The sequence below is a fragment of the Microcaecilia unicolor genome, chromosome 2 (genome assembly GCF_901765095.1).
Source record: "Microcaecilia unicolor chromosome 2, aMicUni1.1, whole genome shotgun sequence".
NCBI classification, from domain to species: Eukaryota; Metazoa; Chordata; class Amphibia; order Gymnophiona; family Siphonopidae; genus Microcaecilia; species Microcaecilia unicolor.
This window is the reverse complement of record NC_044032.1, coordinates 400,519,956-400,540,034: the sequence shown is the minus strand read 5'-3', so window position 1 is coordinate 400,540,034 and position 20,079 is coordinate 400,519,956. Positions and strand designations below refer to the sequence as shown.

General features: G+C 40.1%; 1 protein-coding gene across 1 annotated transcript in view; it reads right to left on the bottom strand.

The window, feature by feature from the left end:
* Nucleotides 1–20,079, bottom strand: part of ADAMTS3 (ADAM metallopeptidase with thrombospondin type 1 motif 3) — a 346,529-nt gene that overhangs the window by 11,449 nt on the left and 315,001 nt on the right. Inside the window, exon 21 of the mRNA XM_030190629.1 lies at nt 7,718–7,835. Within this exon, the coding sequence (XP_030046489.1) occupies nt 7,718–7,835 (118 nt within the window). The remainder of the gene's footprint in view (nt 1–7,717; nt 7,836–20,079) is intronic.

Genomic DNA, 20,079 nt, shown 5'->3' with positions numbered 1-20,079 from the left:
GTTGGAATGTGCACAGTCTTATACAGAAATACACAGTTCCAACCAAACTATGTATATATCATTGAGTGAACAAGGGTGTAAATATCTCCACACACATATATACTTATGTAAAAAAAAAAAAAGGAGAATCCCCTCAGACTACGTCAAAAGCCACATAGAAAAAAAAGGAAAATACATTCACAGGAAAACTGTATAATCACACATAGAAAAAAAAGGAAAAATCATTCACAAGAAAACTGTATAATCAATCTCTTGATTCATACCATTAGGAGCAATACGGTTAATTTTAAAAATCAATATCTGTTCAGCCTGCAAAAGTCTTCTATTCAAGTCACCTCCTCTCTATGACAGGGACACAGCTTGTAATACACATAGCTTGTATGTCCTAAAATTGTACAGTGTTCAATTATAGGAACTTCCAAATGATCACATTTTAGACAGCTATTATGCTCAGCTAATCTTTGTCTTAATGTAGATGGGGTTTTTCCTACGTACAATAGATCGCTTGGACAGATAACCACATAGACAACACTGGAGGTAATAGAATTTGAAAAATGTGTCAATTTCCATCCTTTAAAACACTGTCTGAATCATCATAACACAAAATGTACAGTTACCACAATTACAGTGTTTAAAAAAAATGGTAGTCTCAAAATGGTCCCCACATTTCCTGCTCAGGATGTCTAAAATGACACGTCTACAGTACTAACTACTTCTAAAGGCCAGTTTTCAAAAGCAAACTTCAGCTTAAGCTTGATATAGATAATAGGATAGCATATAAAGTATCAAACTTATCTATAAATACTTTTATCACAAAATAAATTTTGGGGGGACCTCAGTGGAGAACCTTGGTGGAAATGACTTCTTTATCCATCAAGTAGTGTCCTCCTAAATCATCACTGGTCCTAGCTTTGTTTTGTTTGTTTTGTTGTTGTTTTTATTTTTTTTGTGCATAAGTCTTCATATTACTTTGTGGGTTGTAGTATTCAAAAGATGCAAAAGATTTTCAAAAATTAAAAACATTTAGGGACTGGGGGCGTCACCAAGATGGCGCCGACACGCTGGGAGGAGTGAGGCTGTTTAGGACGGTGTGCTGAAGATCCCTGAATTCATTACCTCTGCCGCTATGCCCCATACCAAAAGAAAGGGGACTGTAAGGACCTTACCATTACCAGCCCTTACGTCCTCCCTGAAGCAGCAAACCTTCGACAGCTTCGCACTCTGGTGCCCACAGATAACAACCAGGGGAAGCTCTGCTGTGTGTGCCGAGAGAGGATCCTCAACACCCCTGGACCATGAAACAATATTATCCCCCCGGAAGCCGAGATACCACCATGTCCCACTGAGTCGTGGGTGGAGATGACAGGTCCCAAGAATACAGAAGGTGCTGGAACTGGTCCCTGTGGTAATGGCTCCTCATCAGAGTGACCAGCTGTGGTAGCTGAGATCTTGGATAAGGGTGTATTGAACCCTCCTGTGGTGGTAACTCTTGATGCCCTCTGGCAGGCAATTGAGAGACTAAACTCGTCTGTTACAAAATCACCCAGGAAACAACAATACTAGTTTCAATGGTGGAGCAGCTTTCCAAATCGATGGATAAATTAAAGCAGGACTTCAATGATCAGGTACAAAAATATCAAACCGATGTTGTTACTATTAAGGACAATGTTTCAGCAGTTATAAAAGACAATTTGCTTATATGTCAAAAAATAGAACAAATCGAAAACTATAACAGACGTCTAAATATGAGGATATTAAATTTCCCAAGGCCTGTTGGAATCCTTCCTTTAGAACTATTTAAAAAATCCCTTACTGAAAATTTGAAAATTCCAGCTCAAAATATTCCTCCTATAAATAAGATATTCTTTCTTTCAGAGAAGAAGAGACAAGCAGGTTCTTATGAAGAAATGGAACAGGTTCAGGAAGAGGAGAAATTGGATGATTTAAGAAATATTTCTTTGATTTTGGAGGACTCATTAACAGAAGTAAAAAAAAAAAAAAAAGGCCACATTATTGGTATCATTCGTATTTGAACAAGACTTTAATGCCATTCTGAAGTTATATTTTAAGAATGTTAACCAAAACGTTTGTGGTCAAAAATTATGGATATTCCCAGATGTCACTAGATCTACCCAAGATAAACAGAAAAGTTCCTTAGATATGAGAAAAGAAACAAAATCGATGGGGGCTACTTTCTTTTTAGCTTAATCTTGTAAATGCATAGTGAAATATTTGGGAATTAAATATGTTTCTTTTGTACCGGACCAGCTTAGGGCTTTCATAGACCTGAAGAGGGTATCAGGAGAATTAACAACTGTTAAATAGGCTGCATAGAATTTAGCGGTGGGTGGGCTGAGCCTTTCTTGTTTATTGTATACTATTTTGATTTCCCAGAGAGAATTTGTCACTCCCCAAGTTAGTGGTCTAAGGAAGGGTTAAATACAAAACAAAAATGATGTCAAAAAAGATTTTTTTTTCTTTTTCCTTTGTATGTGAGGACATATTGAATTTGTATTATTTCCCTGTGTTGCATGTAACAAGTTACTACTTGTGTAATATAAGTAAAGCAATAAAAAAACACATTTTTTTCAAGCTTTTGTATCTTTTGAATACTATACCCCACTTTGGAGGCCAGAGGCATTATTAGGCAATGCAACAACACATACAACTCACCTCCATGGCCCATTTTGAAAAAGAATAACAGTTGGAGAATCACATTGGATTACCATCAGCTAAACAAGCAGGTACCTTTGTCCAGGTGGCCTATGGCACCTTTGGATCAGAACCTGGCTACTATCAAAGGAGCTAAGTATTTCACCAGTTTAGATTTTGCATCTGGATTTTGGATTTTGGACAGTGCCAGTGCATCCTCCTGACCAATATAAATGGACTTTTACTTTTGGGAAGAAACAGTATACTTGGAACAGCCCTTTGGTTTTCTTAATTCTCCTGCTAAATTCAATATCTTCCTATATAAAGCACTTTTGGATGTGGAAGCACGAGGAACTTTGGCCTATGTGGATGACATCCTGATCAAGAGCCCTACCTTTCCAGAGAATGTGGCGGAGATAGAACATGTTTTCCAACAGCTGACAGCTGAGAGTGTTGATCTCATTGAAGTTTGAGATCCAACTGAGGATATTGCATTTTTAAATGGGTTACGGGAATGATATGAATAGTTATCATGTGCTCCAGCATCTATTATTATTATTAACATTTGTATAGCGCTACCAGACGCACGCAGTGCTGAACACCTGACATAGAGAGAGACAGTCCCTGCTCAATAGAGCTTACAATCTAAAAAATACAGACAGACAAGACAATTAAGGGCGAGGGAAGTACAGTGTGAGAAGGAACAAGGGGAGGTAACTGAGTAGTAGCTAGGAGCCAAAAGCAGTGGTGAAAAAGTGGGTTTTCAGCATAGATTTGAAAACAGGTAGAGATGGAGCTAGAGGTAGAGGCTCAGGAAGTCTATTCCAGGCATAAGGTGCCTCGAGGGAAAAGGGACGAAGCCTGGAGTTAGCGGTGGAGGAGAAGGGGGATGACAAGAGAGATTTGTCCAATGAGCGGAGTATGATCTGGCTGTGACCTTGGGTATTGACTCTATATTATGAAAGTGAGCTATCACTGACCAGATCTTGTCCTCTGGAAGAAAGGCTTTGGATTGGATGGTGTCCAACACTATGATCATGGATGAATGTAGGGTAGACATTTAAAAGCAGATAATAAATCCCACAGATTGAAGAAAAACAATTGTTTTCTTTAGGAGACAGAAGGACTGTGACTCTGACAGAGCCACTAGAAGCTATACATCCATGTACAAAAATATTAGATGCCCTTGTTTGTGCAGGTGGGTAGCTGCCACCATGAGGCATTTCATAAAAATGCTGGGTCTAATGAGGGGCCAGGGAGAGGCCTTTGCATTGGAATTGATTGAAGGGTAAACCTGATGTGCTTCTTGTTAATAAGTATGGACTGGAATATATTTGTATAACGGAGCAATGGTAATATGTGTAGCTGGGAGCATTTATTTGAAGTCCACTGCAGTGCCCCCTAGGGTGCCCCATTGCTCTCCTGTGGCAGTCTACTAAGAATGCTGACTCCTCTTACGTCCCAATGGCTTGATTTCGTGCATTTTTCACTTGGACATCGAAAATGAACCAAAAAGATAAACGCACAGAGCACAAAAACATCTAGCAAATAGCGATTTTCGTAAGAAAAAGATAGATGTTTTTCTGTTTTGATAATGGCTATATTCCCAACTTGAATTTTAGATGTTTTTAGCAAAACATTCCAAGTTTGGACTCACACGTCATATCGAAAATGCCCCTCTTAGAAATGTATAACTAGCATTTTTATGACAATCACTACATTATAAATGCTAATTTCTATACGTAACTGTTCCAAAACGGTCTCCAGTGTCTCCTTGAAGGAATGCTACCAATCTGTGCTGCTCTGCTAGCTAATACAGTAGCATATTTTTCCACATGTTGATGCACTGCTGAAAAAGTAAACACTTCAATTAAAATTTAGCTGGTCTCTGCTTTCAAAAATACTTGCTTTGGTTTGAATTTTAAATTTAGTTGTTTTAAATTTGATTCTCATTTATTATACTATTCCAGTTCTGATATGACTGTAAAAATAATTCCAAGGTACATCAGTTCAAAACCATCCTGAAGAGAAATTGTGTGGAAGCTAATTATCTCCTTCTACCTCAGTCTTTATAAAACATTATAAAATAACTTTGGAATTCTGTATAATTACATTGCACACTTATGGTGACTTATAAATACCAGAGCTTCTGGGCAGAATAATTTACTATCCTTTTATCTATGATTTTATGAAAGTTTGTTAAAAGAAAGCAGAACTCTGACTCAAATTTATTTATATGAAAATGCAACTCAGTGATCTTCATGAATATAATCTAATACCCCATAGACTGTATTTTGGAATGTGATTGTCATTTCTCATGGTAAGTCTCTGATACTTTAACAGAGCCAAAAAATTTAGTTTAGTTTATTAGAGCTTGATATACCACCCTTCAGAAAGCATGCAGAGCATTGTACAATAAAAAGAATCATAAAATGAAAGGAACACCATAACATATTAAAAGGATAGACCAGAATGAATATCAGCTACAATTAAAGTGCTCCAGGGTAGGCACCGCAGCTGGATCAGGTGAGGGATTGGGAAAGGAAAGGGAAAGCCTGAGTAAACAGGTAGATTTTAAGAAGGGATCAGAAGCGAGGGTAAAATTGTTGGAGTGAAGGTCAACTGGGAGGGTATTCCAGAGAGTAAGAGCAATGCAGAAGAAGGCTGAGTGACGAGTTGATTCTAATCGAGAACAGTGTAGTGGAGAATGAGTCAACTGGGAGGACAGGGCTAAACGGAGAACCCTGGAAGGACATAGAAAGAAATAAGGGCAGAAAGATAAGAAGAGTTACCAAAGTGTAAAATTTTGTCAGTTAAAGTAAGAATCTTAAATTGTATATGATATGGATTCAAGGGGGTAACTATTAAGGTGTGATAAAAGTTTGGCTTTTACTGCATCTTAATTTCCCATGGGAGTGACTAACCTGTAGTATCTGCGATATAAGATAGGGAACTCTGGAGAGCACAAATCAGAAAGTACAAGAATATCATACAAACTGAGAAACAAAAATACTACTTCCAAAATAATTTTAAAATAGTAGCAACTCCTCTCGTGTTCTCTTTCACTTAGTCAAATCCTTGATTAAGACCCTACAGGCGGTTGAAGAAACAAAGCTCTTCTGAGATGAAATAGCAGACTACTTTCAGTCAAAAGTGGAGAAACTGCTGAAATCTATCCCATCATGGTCTGAGGAATGTTTTGAAAACAGCATCCAAGCTGACCATCACTGGGCCTCGTTTAAGGCACTAGAGCACTATGAATTCAATACCATCCCGTCCAAATTCTTTAAGGAATCCTGCATGCTAGACCCCTATAAGGCTGATCTACTCAAGCTTGCCCATCCTCAATAACAGAACACATCAAAAATATAATTAAATCCATGCCGACTTCAGGAAACGCTTCCAAGAGAGATTGGATGCATTGTACTTTCCCCACTTCTAAAGGGAGAAACCCTTGACATACCAATCCCAAACAACTACTGACCAGTAGTTAATATTCCTACACTAACCAAAATAATGGGAGCAGCAGTTAATAAACAAGTCCAAGATTTCTTATATCAATACCATCTATTAGACCTGATGCAGTCAGGATTCCGTCCATGTTCTAGAAAAGAGACAGTAATAGCAGGACTACTATCAGAATCCTGCTCTTAAACTCAGCATGCTAATCGGAATGAATCCAAGTGCCCATTAATACATATTTATCCAAATTGGCCTTGAAATCTCCATGGTCTTCAATGCTTGGTTTGTGTTAACTGAGTTTTCTGACATGCTTATATGAGGAAGTGAAATGAAAATGGCGTTAAATAAACAACCATGGAAAAACAGGGAGGATCATGATTATCACTGCTAGGGGAAATCCTCCTGTAGCTCAATGGTAAAATTCTTTGCTTAAAACATGAGGAGAAGAAATTCATTTATTGATGTTTCTGATTGTAAACATTAATTTGCAATTAATATTTACAATGTTACAATTAATATGGCAATTAGTTTTCTGCCCACTACACACAAGGTTGCTTTCATTTAGCTTACACCCTCTTCAGAACCTAAATATAATTTCCAAATGTCAGGTTTCCAGTAGTTCAGCCAGCTCTCCCTACTTCCTTGTATACAGAGCACTGCAGCAGGCAGCACTGCTCTCAATCCCATTGCTGCTTGAATAGGAAATAGAAAAAATGATTGCTCAGGGCCCAGAACTGGAACAACAGATACAAGTGATCATTTGACAGGCACATGCTTCAAACTTCTAACTATTTGCATTAATATTTGTTAACTTCCATACTCTGGATAGGATATGGTACAAATTTGTCAAGAGACTTATGAAGTATATTTTACAAACAAGTTGGCAATAAAATTGAAATGCACAGATCACAGACTAACACTGTTATTTCAAAAGAGTGACAAAAGCTTTCATAGCTTTAGAACTCTACCCTATAATGCATAGATCATTCTCTCCTTCTGTAAATCCATCCCTATGGGCGTTATTCAAAAGATCCTATCTTGTTCTTTGTCTATAGACAAACAGCTATCGTTAATAAGTCCCTGTGTGCTTTATTCATTTTAGGATTTTCTCTGCAAACTGTTAATTTTTCAGTAGACACTTCACAATGTGACTCTTGTGCTGACTGGATGGACTATTCATGTCTTTATCTGCAATACATACAGTGGTTAGCGTATCAGGGTTTAAAAAAGGTTTGCACAAGTTCCTGGAAAAGTCCATAGTCTGCTAATGAGATAGGATGGGAACCACTGCTTGCCCTGGGATTAGTAGCAAAGAATCTTACTACTATTTGGATTTCTGATAGGTTTTACTGGTCACTGTTCGAAACAGGATACTGGGCTAGATGGACCATTGGTCTAACCCAATATGGCTAATTCTTACATTCTTATGTACAATGTTACTATGTAAAGTCACATCCATTGAACCATGACCTAATTTATCTTTCTATTTTGATCATAATACCTGCTGCAAATAGACACAGGAAAGAACAGATAAGGAAAAAATTAAAAGAGAAAGACATTTTTGGATTTTTTAAAAAAAATAATCAATGTTTTGATTACATACCACTGCAGGGAGGAAGCTTACAAACTCTCGTAGATTCAGGTTTCTCTCCATCACACTGGTCACCAGCACGGCATAGGATTTGTCTCACCTCTGTCCCTTCGCCACAGGTTACAGAGCACTAGAAAAATAAAGGAGAACAACACATTGGAATGGTGCCCCATGGTTTCAGAATTTTAGCAGGCACGTTTAGCAGGTGGATGTGCGTGATCAATGTGAAAAGCAGATCAAGTTAAGCAAACATTTACAGTGATCAAAATCTGCCTCAATTACAGTCAAATGCAGTGACTGATAGGGATGAGAGTGAAAAAAGTTTTTAGTTCATATTTGGGTCACTCTCCAACTTCTCGGAAATTTTTGCAATTCATTTCTCACATTCAGGTTAATAAAAAATGTTTAAAAACATGTGATACATCTTTTAAAAAGTACACAAATTAACTCAAGGCACATTAAATGGATTTAGCATGCACTAAGGGCCTCTTTTATCAAGCCATGCTAGCGGCTCCTGGTGCGGTAATACTGACAAAGCCCATTCACTCTGAATGGGCTCCCTGCGTTGCTGCGCGGGAACCACTAGTACAGCTTGATAAAAGAGGCCCTACATTTGTTAAGGCGCATTAACAAATTAAATACACACTAATGAATGCATATCCTTACTAATTCCCATCACGACAATTATTTTTATTTATTTATTTATTTAGTGTACTTAATACATTTATATCCCAGGCATCCACATTGAGCCCGTTATTCAGATCGATTTAAGTGGGTTGGAGAGGCTGCAGCCTGCTTAAACTGCTCTGAGTTGCCCAACTGCTGATATTCAGCAGCATTAGACCGGGCAGTGCCACTGAATATCGTATCTGACTGCTGACCAAAAACGTGGACAGGTCAGGGGCAATACAAGGGTGGTAGTAGGGTGGATCTCACAGTTATGCAGGTGCTGGAACCCGCATCACTCTGCAGCCCCTCTCCTTCCCCCCTCCCAGACAAAGTCCCCGCCTTCCCTGCCTCTTCCCCCCCCCCCCCAGCAAGAATCTACTCCCCCTCCTGTCCTAACCCTGGTGGTCCAGCGCTGGTTGTTGGGGGCGGGAGTGCAACCCTTCACTCCTGCCCCATGCAGTGCCCTTCCAAAATGACTGCCTTGAAAGGTAGCTGCAGCCATTTTGGAAGGGCACTGCAAGGAGCAATTTCAAGGGGGCTGCGTTCCTGCCCCCAATGACCACTGCTGAATGACCAATGATACAGGTAGGCCTTGGGAGCGTACCTGGACAGCTGGAGGGGGGGGGGTTGGGGTGTGGGGGAGTTCTAGAGGGGAGGGGGACTAGTTTCTTGCTGCAGGCTGGGGGAGGGGCAGGGAAGGAGAGGACTTTGTTGGGGGGGGGGGGCAAGAGGGTGCTAGGGGATCTGATTTTTAAAAAAATTGCTGGCACTGGCCTGATATTCAGCTGGGGCCTGCGTAACTGTCTTTATGCCAGCTCCAGTTGAATATTAGCCAGGCCTACATAAGCTCTGGGCAGCCAGCTTGCCTGAAATTATTCCCCAATATTCAGTGCCAGTGCCCAAATATGGCTTAGCATTGAATACCGAGGGCTAATTTAGCCTCGACCTCATGCAGTACCCATGGGATTTTTAGTATCTTTAGTGCAATTAGCCATGTCTCATAATTATTTTTTATTTTATGGTCACTTCCTCTATAGGGAAACTTTTCATAGCTTGGTTTGAAGATGAAGATCAGTTGGTCTACTCTCCATTATTCAATATGTTCATTGTTGGTGGCATTTCATCAACAATATTTTTGTAATTTGGAAAGGTACTGAGGAGGGATTAATGGCTTTTGTTGATAAAATAAATCATTGTCACTCCACAATCACCTTTGAAGCTCATTTGCATAATGAAAAGGTAATGTTTTTGGACATGGAAGTATTTTTGAATCAAAGACAATTGAATACTATGGTATATGTTAAGCCGACAGATCGTAATACTTTCCTTCACTTTACCAGCATGCACCCTATTCATTCTTGTTCCAATATTCCTTTTTCTCAGTTCCTGTGATACCGACGGATTTGTTCTTCTACACAGGACTTTAAAGCGTCTGGGCTGCATGAAAAATTATGTTTGAGAATCTATCCTGTCCGGTCAGTTGCAAGAGCTGCTATAAGGGCATTATTTAATTCCAGGGATTATTTGCTACTGGATAGAACTAAGAATTCTGGTATGAACATATTAACTATTGTAACGAAATACAATATTCATACTCCTAATTTGGTCTGCTTAGTGAAGTGTCATCTAGGCCTTTTATCTGTACATCCTTGTTTACAGAGCTTAAAAATTTTGTTTTCTGATGAATGTAACTCTAATTTGAATGATCAGTTATGTCCAATTGAAGTATGGAAGGATGCTCAACCAGGGAGGAAGGGTATGGGTTCTCACAGTAAATGTGGGCATTGTTTGATGTTGGAAGTCTCTCAGTTTACTGATATCAACTCTCGAAAAATTATCTAATTGAGATCATATACATCTTGTGAATCTACTAATGTAATTTATTTACTTATTTGTCCCTGCAATCTTTATTATATAGGTCAAACTTCTAGATCTCTGAAAACACGTTTGATAGAACATAGACATTGTAGGTCTGCACAAAAGAAACTGGAACCTGTAGTACCTCATAGCATTGAATTTAAACATGCTTTTTCTTCTTTCTGCTGTGTGGTATTAGAACAGCTGATTGCAGGTGATCATAGTGGGAACATTCGCCGCCGGTTGCAGCAGAAAGAATAGCGATGGATTTTTGGATTACAGACTGAACTCCGTTTTAGAATGGAAAGTATTAAATGGCAGCTTGAATCCTTGTGTTGTAGAGATCAGGCATTTAAGTTGGATTGGTAGGGTATGCCTTTTTAAACAGGTTAGTTTTTAGTGATTTCCGGAAGTTTAGGTGGTCATACGTCATTTTCAAGGATTTTGGTAATGCGTTCCACAGTTGTGTGCTTATGTAAGAAAAACTAAATGCGTAAGTTGTTTTGTATTTAAGTCCTTTGCAGCTTGGGTAGTGCAGATTTAGATAAGATCGTGTTGATTTGGATGTATTTCTAATTGGTAAGTCGATCAAGTCTGTCATGTAACTTGGGGCTTCTCCGTAGATGATTTTGTGAACCAGGGTGCAGATTTTGAAGGCGATGCGTTCATTGATTGGGAGCCAGTGTAGTTTTTCGCGGAGAGGTTTTGCACTTACAAATCGCGTTTTACCAAATATAAGCCTAGCTGCTGTGTTTTCAGCGGTCTGAAGTTTCTTTAAGGTTTGTTCTTTACATCCCGCATAAATTCCATTGCAGTAACCTAAGTGGCTTAGTACCATTGATTGTATCAGGTTGCGAAATGTTTCCCTTGGGAAGAATTGCTTCATGCGTTTGAGGTTCCACATTGAGTGGAACATTTTCTTTGTTGTGGATGCCACTTGGCTCTCTAGCTCTGGGGTGTTGATACTTGTGGGAATGTCCGCGCTGTGTTGGGATGAGAGGATGAGACAATGAGTTTTTTCTTTATAGAGTTTTAGTTGAAATGCATTTGCCCATGAATCCATGATGTTCAGGACGAGCTTGATTTCGTTGGTGATTTCTGTCAGCTTGGTTTTGTAAGGAATGTATATTGTGACATCGTCTGCTTATATGAAAGGGTTAAGGCCATGGTTGGATAAGGACTTGGCAAGTGGGGTAATCATTAAGTTGAATAGGATCGGTGATAGCGGCGATCCTTGCGGTACTCCACAGTCTGCTTTCCATGGTGATGATATGTTTGAATTTGATTTTATTTGATATGTTCTTGTGGTTAGGAAGTCCTTGATCCAGTTAAGTATGTTTCCACCAATCCCGAATTTATCTAGTAATCTTATTAATATATTATGGTTTACCATGTCAAATGCACTAGACATGTCGAATTGGAGAAGGATGTTTTTGTCTGTTGCTATTTCCTGCTTGAACTTGGATAGAAGAGTGAGTAATACTGTTTCCGTGCTGTGGAGGGGGTGAAAGCCTGACTGTGATTCATGTAATATTGAGAATTTGTTTATGTAATCTGTAAGTTCTTTGGTTACCATGCTTTGACCACCAACGAGATAGATGCTACTGGACGGTAGTTAGTGATTTCATTTGTTTTTTTCTTGGTATCTTTTGGTATTGGGGTGAGTAGGATATTGCCATTTTCCTTAGGGAAGAGGCTTTGCTGAAGCATGTAATTTAGGTGGGATATGAGGTCTGCTATGAAGCGGTCAGGAGCGGATTTCATTAGGTAGCTGGGACAGGTATCTAGTTTACAGTGAGTGTTGGAAAACCTACTAATCGCCTGGGTAACTGTTTCGACGGTAAGGAGGGCGAAGTTTAACCAGGTCCGATCTGCTGGATATTCTCCAATGGTTGGGTCCGATTCATTAAGGAAGTTTTCAATGTCGGTGTTGTTCTGAGCTAGCGTGTTGCGTAGGTTTACAATTTTTTCATTGAAGTACTTCGCAAGTTTATCTGCAGATGGGATGTCTGTATTGGTGGTAGTGACGAAGTTGGTGTCTAGGAGTTTGTTCATGAGTTGGTATAATTTCTTCATGTCTTTGTAATCTGTCCCTGTTTTGGTTTTATAGTATGATCTTTTGGCCTGTTTTATTGCGTATTTGTATTTTCTTTGTATTTGATTCCATGTGTTGAGTGTATGTTCATCTTTTGTTTTATTCCATGCTCATTCGAGTTTCCTGGTTTGTGTTTTTAACTTTTTCAGTTCATCGTTGAACCATGGTGTCGAGTTATGCTTACGTGGGGTTCTTTTTCGTAAGGGCGCAATTTCATCTAGTATGCTTTTGCATCTTTGTCCCATTCTATGAGGTAGTATATGGAGTCTGTTTATGTTGCCCATTCGTTATTGTATATTAGTTGCCAGAATGTTTTCGTGTCTACTTGACCTCTTGTGCTGTAGGATGTGTGTGCTGGTATTCGTTGTATACCCTTCTTCCTCCAATGTAGGGATAAGTTTAGTTTGTAGTGGTCGGTCCAGGGTATCTCTCTGTCCATTTTGTATTTGTTATTGTTAGGTTCTGGTCTGTTAAGAGTTTGTGTGAGATGAGATCAAGTGTGTGCCCTTTGACGTGGGTTGCTTGCATTTGTGGCCATTTGTCTTCAGGATTCCTCAATAAATATACATGAGCTGTATCTGCATATGATGGGTCACCAAAGCATGCAAATGTACCTCAAGTATATTTATTGTTGATATCTTTAAAATGAGACAGATTAGATGCACCTCTCAGACTGGGTTTGGAAACAATGCCATAGACCTTGTCTTGCTTGAGAACCCAGTATGAATCTTACTTATAACATATCACGATTGCACAATGATTTATGATTTCTGTCTTCCTCTACTCTCACCTCATATGAACTGTAGCTAGAATAATATAGATGCCCATAGTTAGGGATAACTTGATTCATTAGGTCTGCCTCCTTAAATTTGTTTGCTATGCTACCACAAGTCCTACATGATCCTTGGTCTTTTCTTTCTTTTGGTCTGCCACTAAGGTCCATTTGTGTCTGTCTCTGCACGCTTGAATTCTGTCAGTGTTTTGGTTCCTTCTATAAATTTTGATGGAAGTCTGTGTTAGGTGTCTGCTATCGTCCCATAAAAAACATTTTCTACCATTCTTTGTGGATTGACATTATAGGATGATGTGCTCCCTTGAGGTCCTGTTATTAAACGAAATCCTATGCGCTAATGCAGTTAACTGTTTTTGTATATGCAGTTGTAATAATATTTGGTGGTCTGGACAGATATCAATTATTTCATGTATGTATGACATGCCAATTTAGGGAAAGGCATACTTTTAGGTACCAGAATACAGAGATGGTCTCAGTGGTGATTTTGCCTTTGAATAAACCACGAAATAGCGTTTATAGATAGAGGAGATGCTCTTTAAACTTCTGACATACATGTCTCATGGTTTTCAGTACAGTAGAGTCTCGATTATCTGACTTAAACGGGACCAACCCACTGTGGGATAATTGAAATGTTGGATAATACAGAAAACAATGTAACCCCTTGAAAAATACACATAGCCAAATCCCAATGCACGTAGCCAGACCTCAATTTCCCTGCTCTGTCCCATTTAGGATTATTCTAAAACTGCTTATGATCATTTTTGTGCTTCCCAAAAAGCACTAGCACTGACCATATGTGGTGAAACTGCTGCTTCACTCATTATCTTCTCAACTTTTACGTCTTCTCCTTTAGGAATGTGTGCTTTAGACCGCTACTGAGACACCAAGTGCAGAGCACATGAACAAATCATGGTGCAGGGCACCCGGCACACTCAACCAAAGCGACACACTGCACCCCTCACCTGATGTCACGTGCTCCCTGCTGTCCCACTCTCACAGTGTGTATGCAAGCGCATCTCATGCCGGGTTCAGTGCTGGTTCTCCCCTTCCCACCTCTTCCTCCTCCTGGTAGACTGTGTTGCTTGGCCAGAAGGATGAAGAAGTCTGCCAGAGATAACAAAATAGTGACGGGCTGCGAAGCTCCCATCTGATGAACGAAAGAGGTGAGCAGTGAGTTTGGGGGAGCACTGCTTAGTGCTGTCCTGAAACCTTCCTCTCGCTATCTCAGCTGCCGGCATGTGTGTGCTGTCAGGCTTTCTCTGTAGAATGGAGAAGAGCGGAACATGGAAAGGGAGCAGAGGGGTTTAGGGTGGGGGGGGGATGCGAGGCAAATATCCCCAAACAGATTCCACCTGTGCAAATGACCCCAAAAATAGGTTTCCAGGACACCATAATTTTAAATACAATTGGAGCGGCAGGCAATCTGAACGTTGACGTCACCGGAGGGCCTGTTGGATATGGCGGATGTCTGGATTACAGAAGACCGGATAATCGAGACTATAGTGTAGCTGTTTCTGGCAACTATACACTGCTGTCTGATAAAAATGGTGCCTAGCCATGGATGAATGTATAGAACAAATGGGTTTGCTCATGAAACCCAGTCATTTTAATAGGTCAGCAGTATCTATTCTTAGCAACATCTTTAAATATGAGGAATTTGTTCTAAACTAGCACTAGTTTTAAACAGGATATTAGATGAATGATCACAATTAGGAGAGTAAAGGGAGAAAATCCAAATATCAGTCCTATTTATTTATTTATTTGGATTTATGTACCGATTTTTTGAAGGAATTCACTCAAGGCGGTAGTTAAACTTGCTTTAAGTGAAATAGATTAAATTTTACGGTGCTCACATCTGAGTTTGTAATCTGATTTGGAGTGATGGAACTCTGCGAAGGGACATTTATTTTGTCACATGAGTGGCACAAATTTAATTAAAAAACTAACATAACATGGTATGTGAGTTTCACTTCAGCTCATCACATTGCCTTGCATTAGGAGTGTCAGTTTATCAGGGAACACTGTATTTGTTTGGAATTATAACCTGGAAAAGTACCACTTACTGTTGTGTGCTTTCTAGCAATAAATTAACCACAGTCATAGCTTCACAAGATGCTTTTACAACAAATTTGTTGCTCTTAGAGCTCTATGGATGTTCCCTAATGGGAAAAGCAGACAAACTGCTGAAATGGAAGTACTGTCAACAGTCACAACCGAAAAGCAGCATAAGAGTTACAGTCTGCACATGCGCAATGACCAACACAATCTACATTTACTGAATAACAACCATGAAAGCTCAGAAAATTAATTGGAAAAGAAGAAAACTGTGATTGCTTATATGGAGCTATAGCTGTTAATTAAGAATGTAATACAGAGTTTGAATTGCTAGGGTCTTCCTATACATGGGTATCTGCACGTTAAGGTCTGAAAATACTGTTGTACTACTAAACCTTTGAACAGAATATCTACCTGATGCTCTCCAGGCCGATTATCTGAAATGACTCTATCTTCAGCATACTGGTTTTCATATTTAAATATTATCCCCCATACTGCACTATTGTTATTATGATTATGATAATAATTATTATTTATTATTTTTTCCCATTTTTATCTTGTGCTGTAACATGGGATTGAAGTTTGCTTCTGTGCCCATGTCCGGCCTTCCATTCTCCTATACTCTCAACTACTGAATTGTAAATTTCCTGTTTATCTTGATTTTTGTATATTGTCTTTTTAAAATTTTTAAGTTTTAATTGATGTTCATTATAGTACTGTAAACTGCTCTGACATGTGCAAAGAGCAGTAGCATAAATAACTAAATGAAACCGAACCTGAATGACCAGTCCATAGCAGGTAGCACCTTGCGGTTTAACTCATTCGAAGAATACCACATGGCAGACGCTGGTGCTTTGGTTAACAATTATGTCCTGAGAGAATGTTGAACAGTTAAATATGCATCCTTAGATGACACTCTTCAACTGGCAAGGCAAGCAGGCTCTGTTGGTCAAAGGTATCATTGTCAACTTTTCTATGTTTGACAGTCCATCTGTCTTTTCCACTTCCTAGGGTTCACCTTTTTGGGGGCAATATTACTTTGATAAATCTATGCTGATTGGCTGTGCCATGTTCTGTTCTTATTTTGAAATGTTTGTAGAGTGATCTTTATTCATTGGGTGATCCAGCGAGTTTCAGGTTGCATCATATTATGCCTTACTCTTCAGTTTGTCAGCTTGGCTGGGATGGATATGTGTGCAAAGTTAAATTAGAGTTTTATTGTGGTAGCAGAGTCAGTCTGCATTCACTTGGCTATAGAAAAAAATTGTAGGCCCAGCAATGTTTTTAACCTTTCTGGAAACTGACATTGATTTTAGGGCTATGATATGCCGACTTCCAGAGAAGAAGGCACAGAAACTTAGGGGACAGCTGTAAGTGGTGTGAGCGGTCAAGAAGGTGATGTTCAGGACTGATGTTGAATTTTGCATGTTGCTTCATTCCAAGGGTTATCCCTTTTCCAGATTATCCATGGGTATAGCAGGGGTCTGAAGTCAAAATCATTTTGTTAGGGTGTCTATGGGGTTGAGGGATGACTTACATGTCAGAGATCATTTTCTGAAACACATCAATGGTGTTTTGGCCATGTAGTGGAAAGAGGTCTCTGTTGCAGATTTACAGCTCTTTGTTGTTACTGATTTACTATATGAGTTATTGATTTTTTATGTCAATTGTGCTATGTTTATTTTAGGACTATTTTTATTTGTACATCGCATTGGTACCCTAATTTTAGAGGAAATTGCAATTGATAAGAACAATATTGACATTGATATGGTTTTGGAGTTTACTGTAGTGGCAAGTGATGTGTAGCCCTGTTCACCAGTTGGTGGGTGGGCATGACAAGACACACTCTGGCTGATATTCTTCACTATTTAATCAGCCAGCAACAGTTACATAAGTACATAAGTGTTGCCATACTGGGACAGACTGAAGGTCCATCAAGCCCAGTATCCTGTTTCCAGCAGTGGCCAATCCATGTCACAATTACCTGGCAAGATCCCAAAACAGTACAATACATTTTATGCTGCTTGTCCCAGAAATATTTAGTGGATTTTCCTCAAGTCATTTTAATAATGGCTTATGGACTTTTCTTTTAGGAAGCTAGCCAAACCTTTATTAAACCCCGCTAAGCTAACTGCTTTTACTACATTCTCTGGTAATGAATTCCAGAGTTTAATTACACGTTGAGTGAAGAAATATTTTCTCCGCTGGAAAAAGCCCAGCATTGAGTATCTGGGGTCAGCGCCAATCACAGCACTTATGCGGGGTGTCTCCTGCGGTCTCAATATTGGACCCATTTGCTTTTGGATCTCTTTCCTATCATGGTGGCCCTGGAGATTTGGTTGGAGAAGATGGGCAACTGGTCTTTTGATGTGATAGCCAGGGTGTGGCCAAGGTAATCAATCAATAATCAGCAAAGTGTCTGAGGATGGCCTTCTTGCTGAAGGAGCGTGTATTCCATTGTCTGTGCATTGATGTTACTGAGTACATGAAACATGTGCTTGGTGCAGTCAACCAGATTGCTGCTTCTCTTTGCTATTTCAAAGGACCTGGCCACAGAAGCAGATGTAGTGAGGAAGTAGATACCAGAATACCTGTGGGGATTTGGAAGTCTGAATTATGGGAGATTTCACATAGATCTCTCACATCATCAACCTTGCAACCTTGCATCCAGTGAGCTTATCTCACTGGATGCAAGAAAGTGATGGAGTTCCTGAGACGGCTGGGTTGGTTTGATGGAGAGGTGCCAGAGGTCTTCTTGATGGACTTTATTACCTCAAACAAGGGGCAGGATGCTCCAAGAGTGCTGTGCTTCTTCAGGTGATGGGGTTCTCTTTCTTTGGCAGGGCTTTTGGGTGGGGAAACCCAGGAGGTGGGTTTTTAGTACAGAATCTTTCAGGGTTGGCCCAGGTCAATTAGGGCCCTTTTACTAAGGTGTGCTGAAAAATGGCCTGCGCTGGTGTAGGCACGTGTGTTGGATACATGCAGGTCCATTTTTCAGCGCGCTGGCCTTTTTTTTTTACCTGAAAATGGACGTGCGGCAAAATAAAAATGGGCACTTGTCCATTTTGGGCCTGAGCCTTACCACCACCCATTGACTTAGCAGTAAGGTCTCACGCATTAACCAGGCAGTAATTGTCAGTGTGTGTACACTGCCGATTACCGCCCGGTTAGTGCCATGAGGTAGAACATAGAAATTATTTTCTGCTGCACATAAAAATTAGAATTACCGCCCAGGGCATGCGGTAACCGGGAGGTAGTTCTAATTTGATGCATGTTGTATGCATGTAGGTGCCCACATGCCTTAGTAAAAGGGCCCCATTAGACAAGTTGGGGATGTATGGAAGCATGACTTGCTAGTGAAGTTGTGGCAGAGCTTATCTCAGGTAGCCAGCTCATTTTTGAAGTGTTGTTATTCCAGGTGGCATTTGAGTAGCTTTCTTTGGTTCTTTTTATGTTGGGAAGTTGGTGGCTAAGTCATGTCGTGTGGGTCTTGAATCTAGACTTTTGATGAGTAGGGTAAGGATTCAGATGGCCCATATCCAGATTTGGATTGCTAGGCCACAAGTGGATCAAGAAGGTAGGGGTCGGGAAGTTCTATTGAATAGTGTTGAGGGTGCTCTCACTTGCTCCTATAAAAAGTAGAAGGTGTACTTGATTTGGTGGCCCATCCACAGGGCCATTTATTCCTCCATGTAGATGGTCCCTCATTGAAATGCTTCCAGATTCTTTTCAGTGCTCAACTTGAAGCTGGAGGCTGTGGAACTTGGTTCAGTATTCATTCCCTTAGGACTGGAGATGCTGCATAAGCTGGGTTGGGGGAGAGGGGTGAGGTAATTAAGAAGCTTGGGAGATGGAGGTCAGAGGCCTACATGGGTTATATTAGGCACGATGAGGGATGTTACACTGCCTTGGATAATTCTATTTATTTTGCAGGTTTCAGGGCTGGTAGGATTGTTCTCTGGCTGGTGGGGCATTTGTTTATTTAAGCTTTTGTAAGGCTTGATATACCACCCAATGAGGGGCTTTTCTGGGCAGTTCACAATAGGACAATCAATATCTCTCAGAAAATATGAAGAAAAAAAAATCTATGGATAGGAAAGAGAAAAGTGGGCTGGGTGGATTGCAGCTGCACACCCATATATATTCATCAGTTGGGTTGTGTCCTGTGGAGGCCTCTGTGATGTGGCAGGGCAAGAAGGACATGCGCTGATCACAGCTGAGTCCTTTTCTTCTTCACTTGCAGAGGTGCCAACAGACTTCAGTATTGACTTGGTTGGACTTGTAAACAATTAATTAGAGAGGTTAAGAAGGAATGGCTTTGTGATTATGCAATGGGGCTTATTAATATGGTTGGATATCATTCCAAAGCTTCTTTTCGAGGGTCAGAAAAGTGGCTTGGTGAACTGGTCAAGGTAAACCAACAGATTAGCCAATGGGTGAGTACAAGCGGAAAGCTGAAAATGATTGTGTCAACTCAGTGCCTAGGCTTGTTTTGGAAAGATGGGGTCCATTTGATGGAGGTGGGTCAAGATTGTTCATTAATGACATCCAAAGCCTTGCAGTGAGTGACCAACCACCCTAGTAGTTGTTCATAATTTTTTTGGTAGGAGGCCAAGGCTGTTCTGAGAACGTCTGCGCCTTTGACAGGGTACCCGAGTCAATGACTACTTTATGGTTGGGGTAGACAGGATACTTATGGAGACTGGGGTATGCTTTGTGCAGGCTGCCATGCTGGCAAAAGTAGTCCATAGCTGTTAATGTGGTGTTGGCTATAGTAGAGGTTTACATTCCGCTTTCATGGCTGCAGGGAGGTTTTGATTATTTGGGCAGACTAGTTTATCATATGGTGGGTGGCTAGACTTTGTTCTGGTTGTAATGTTGGAACTGTTATTTCATATTGCCTTG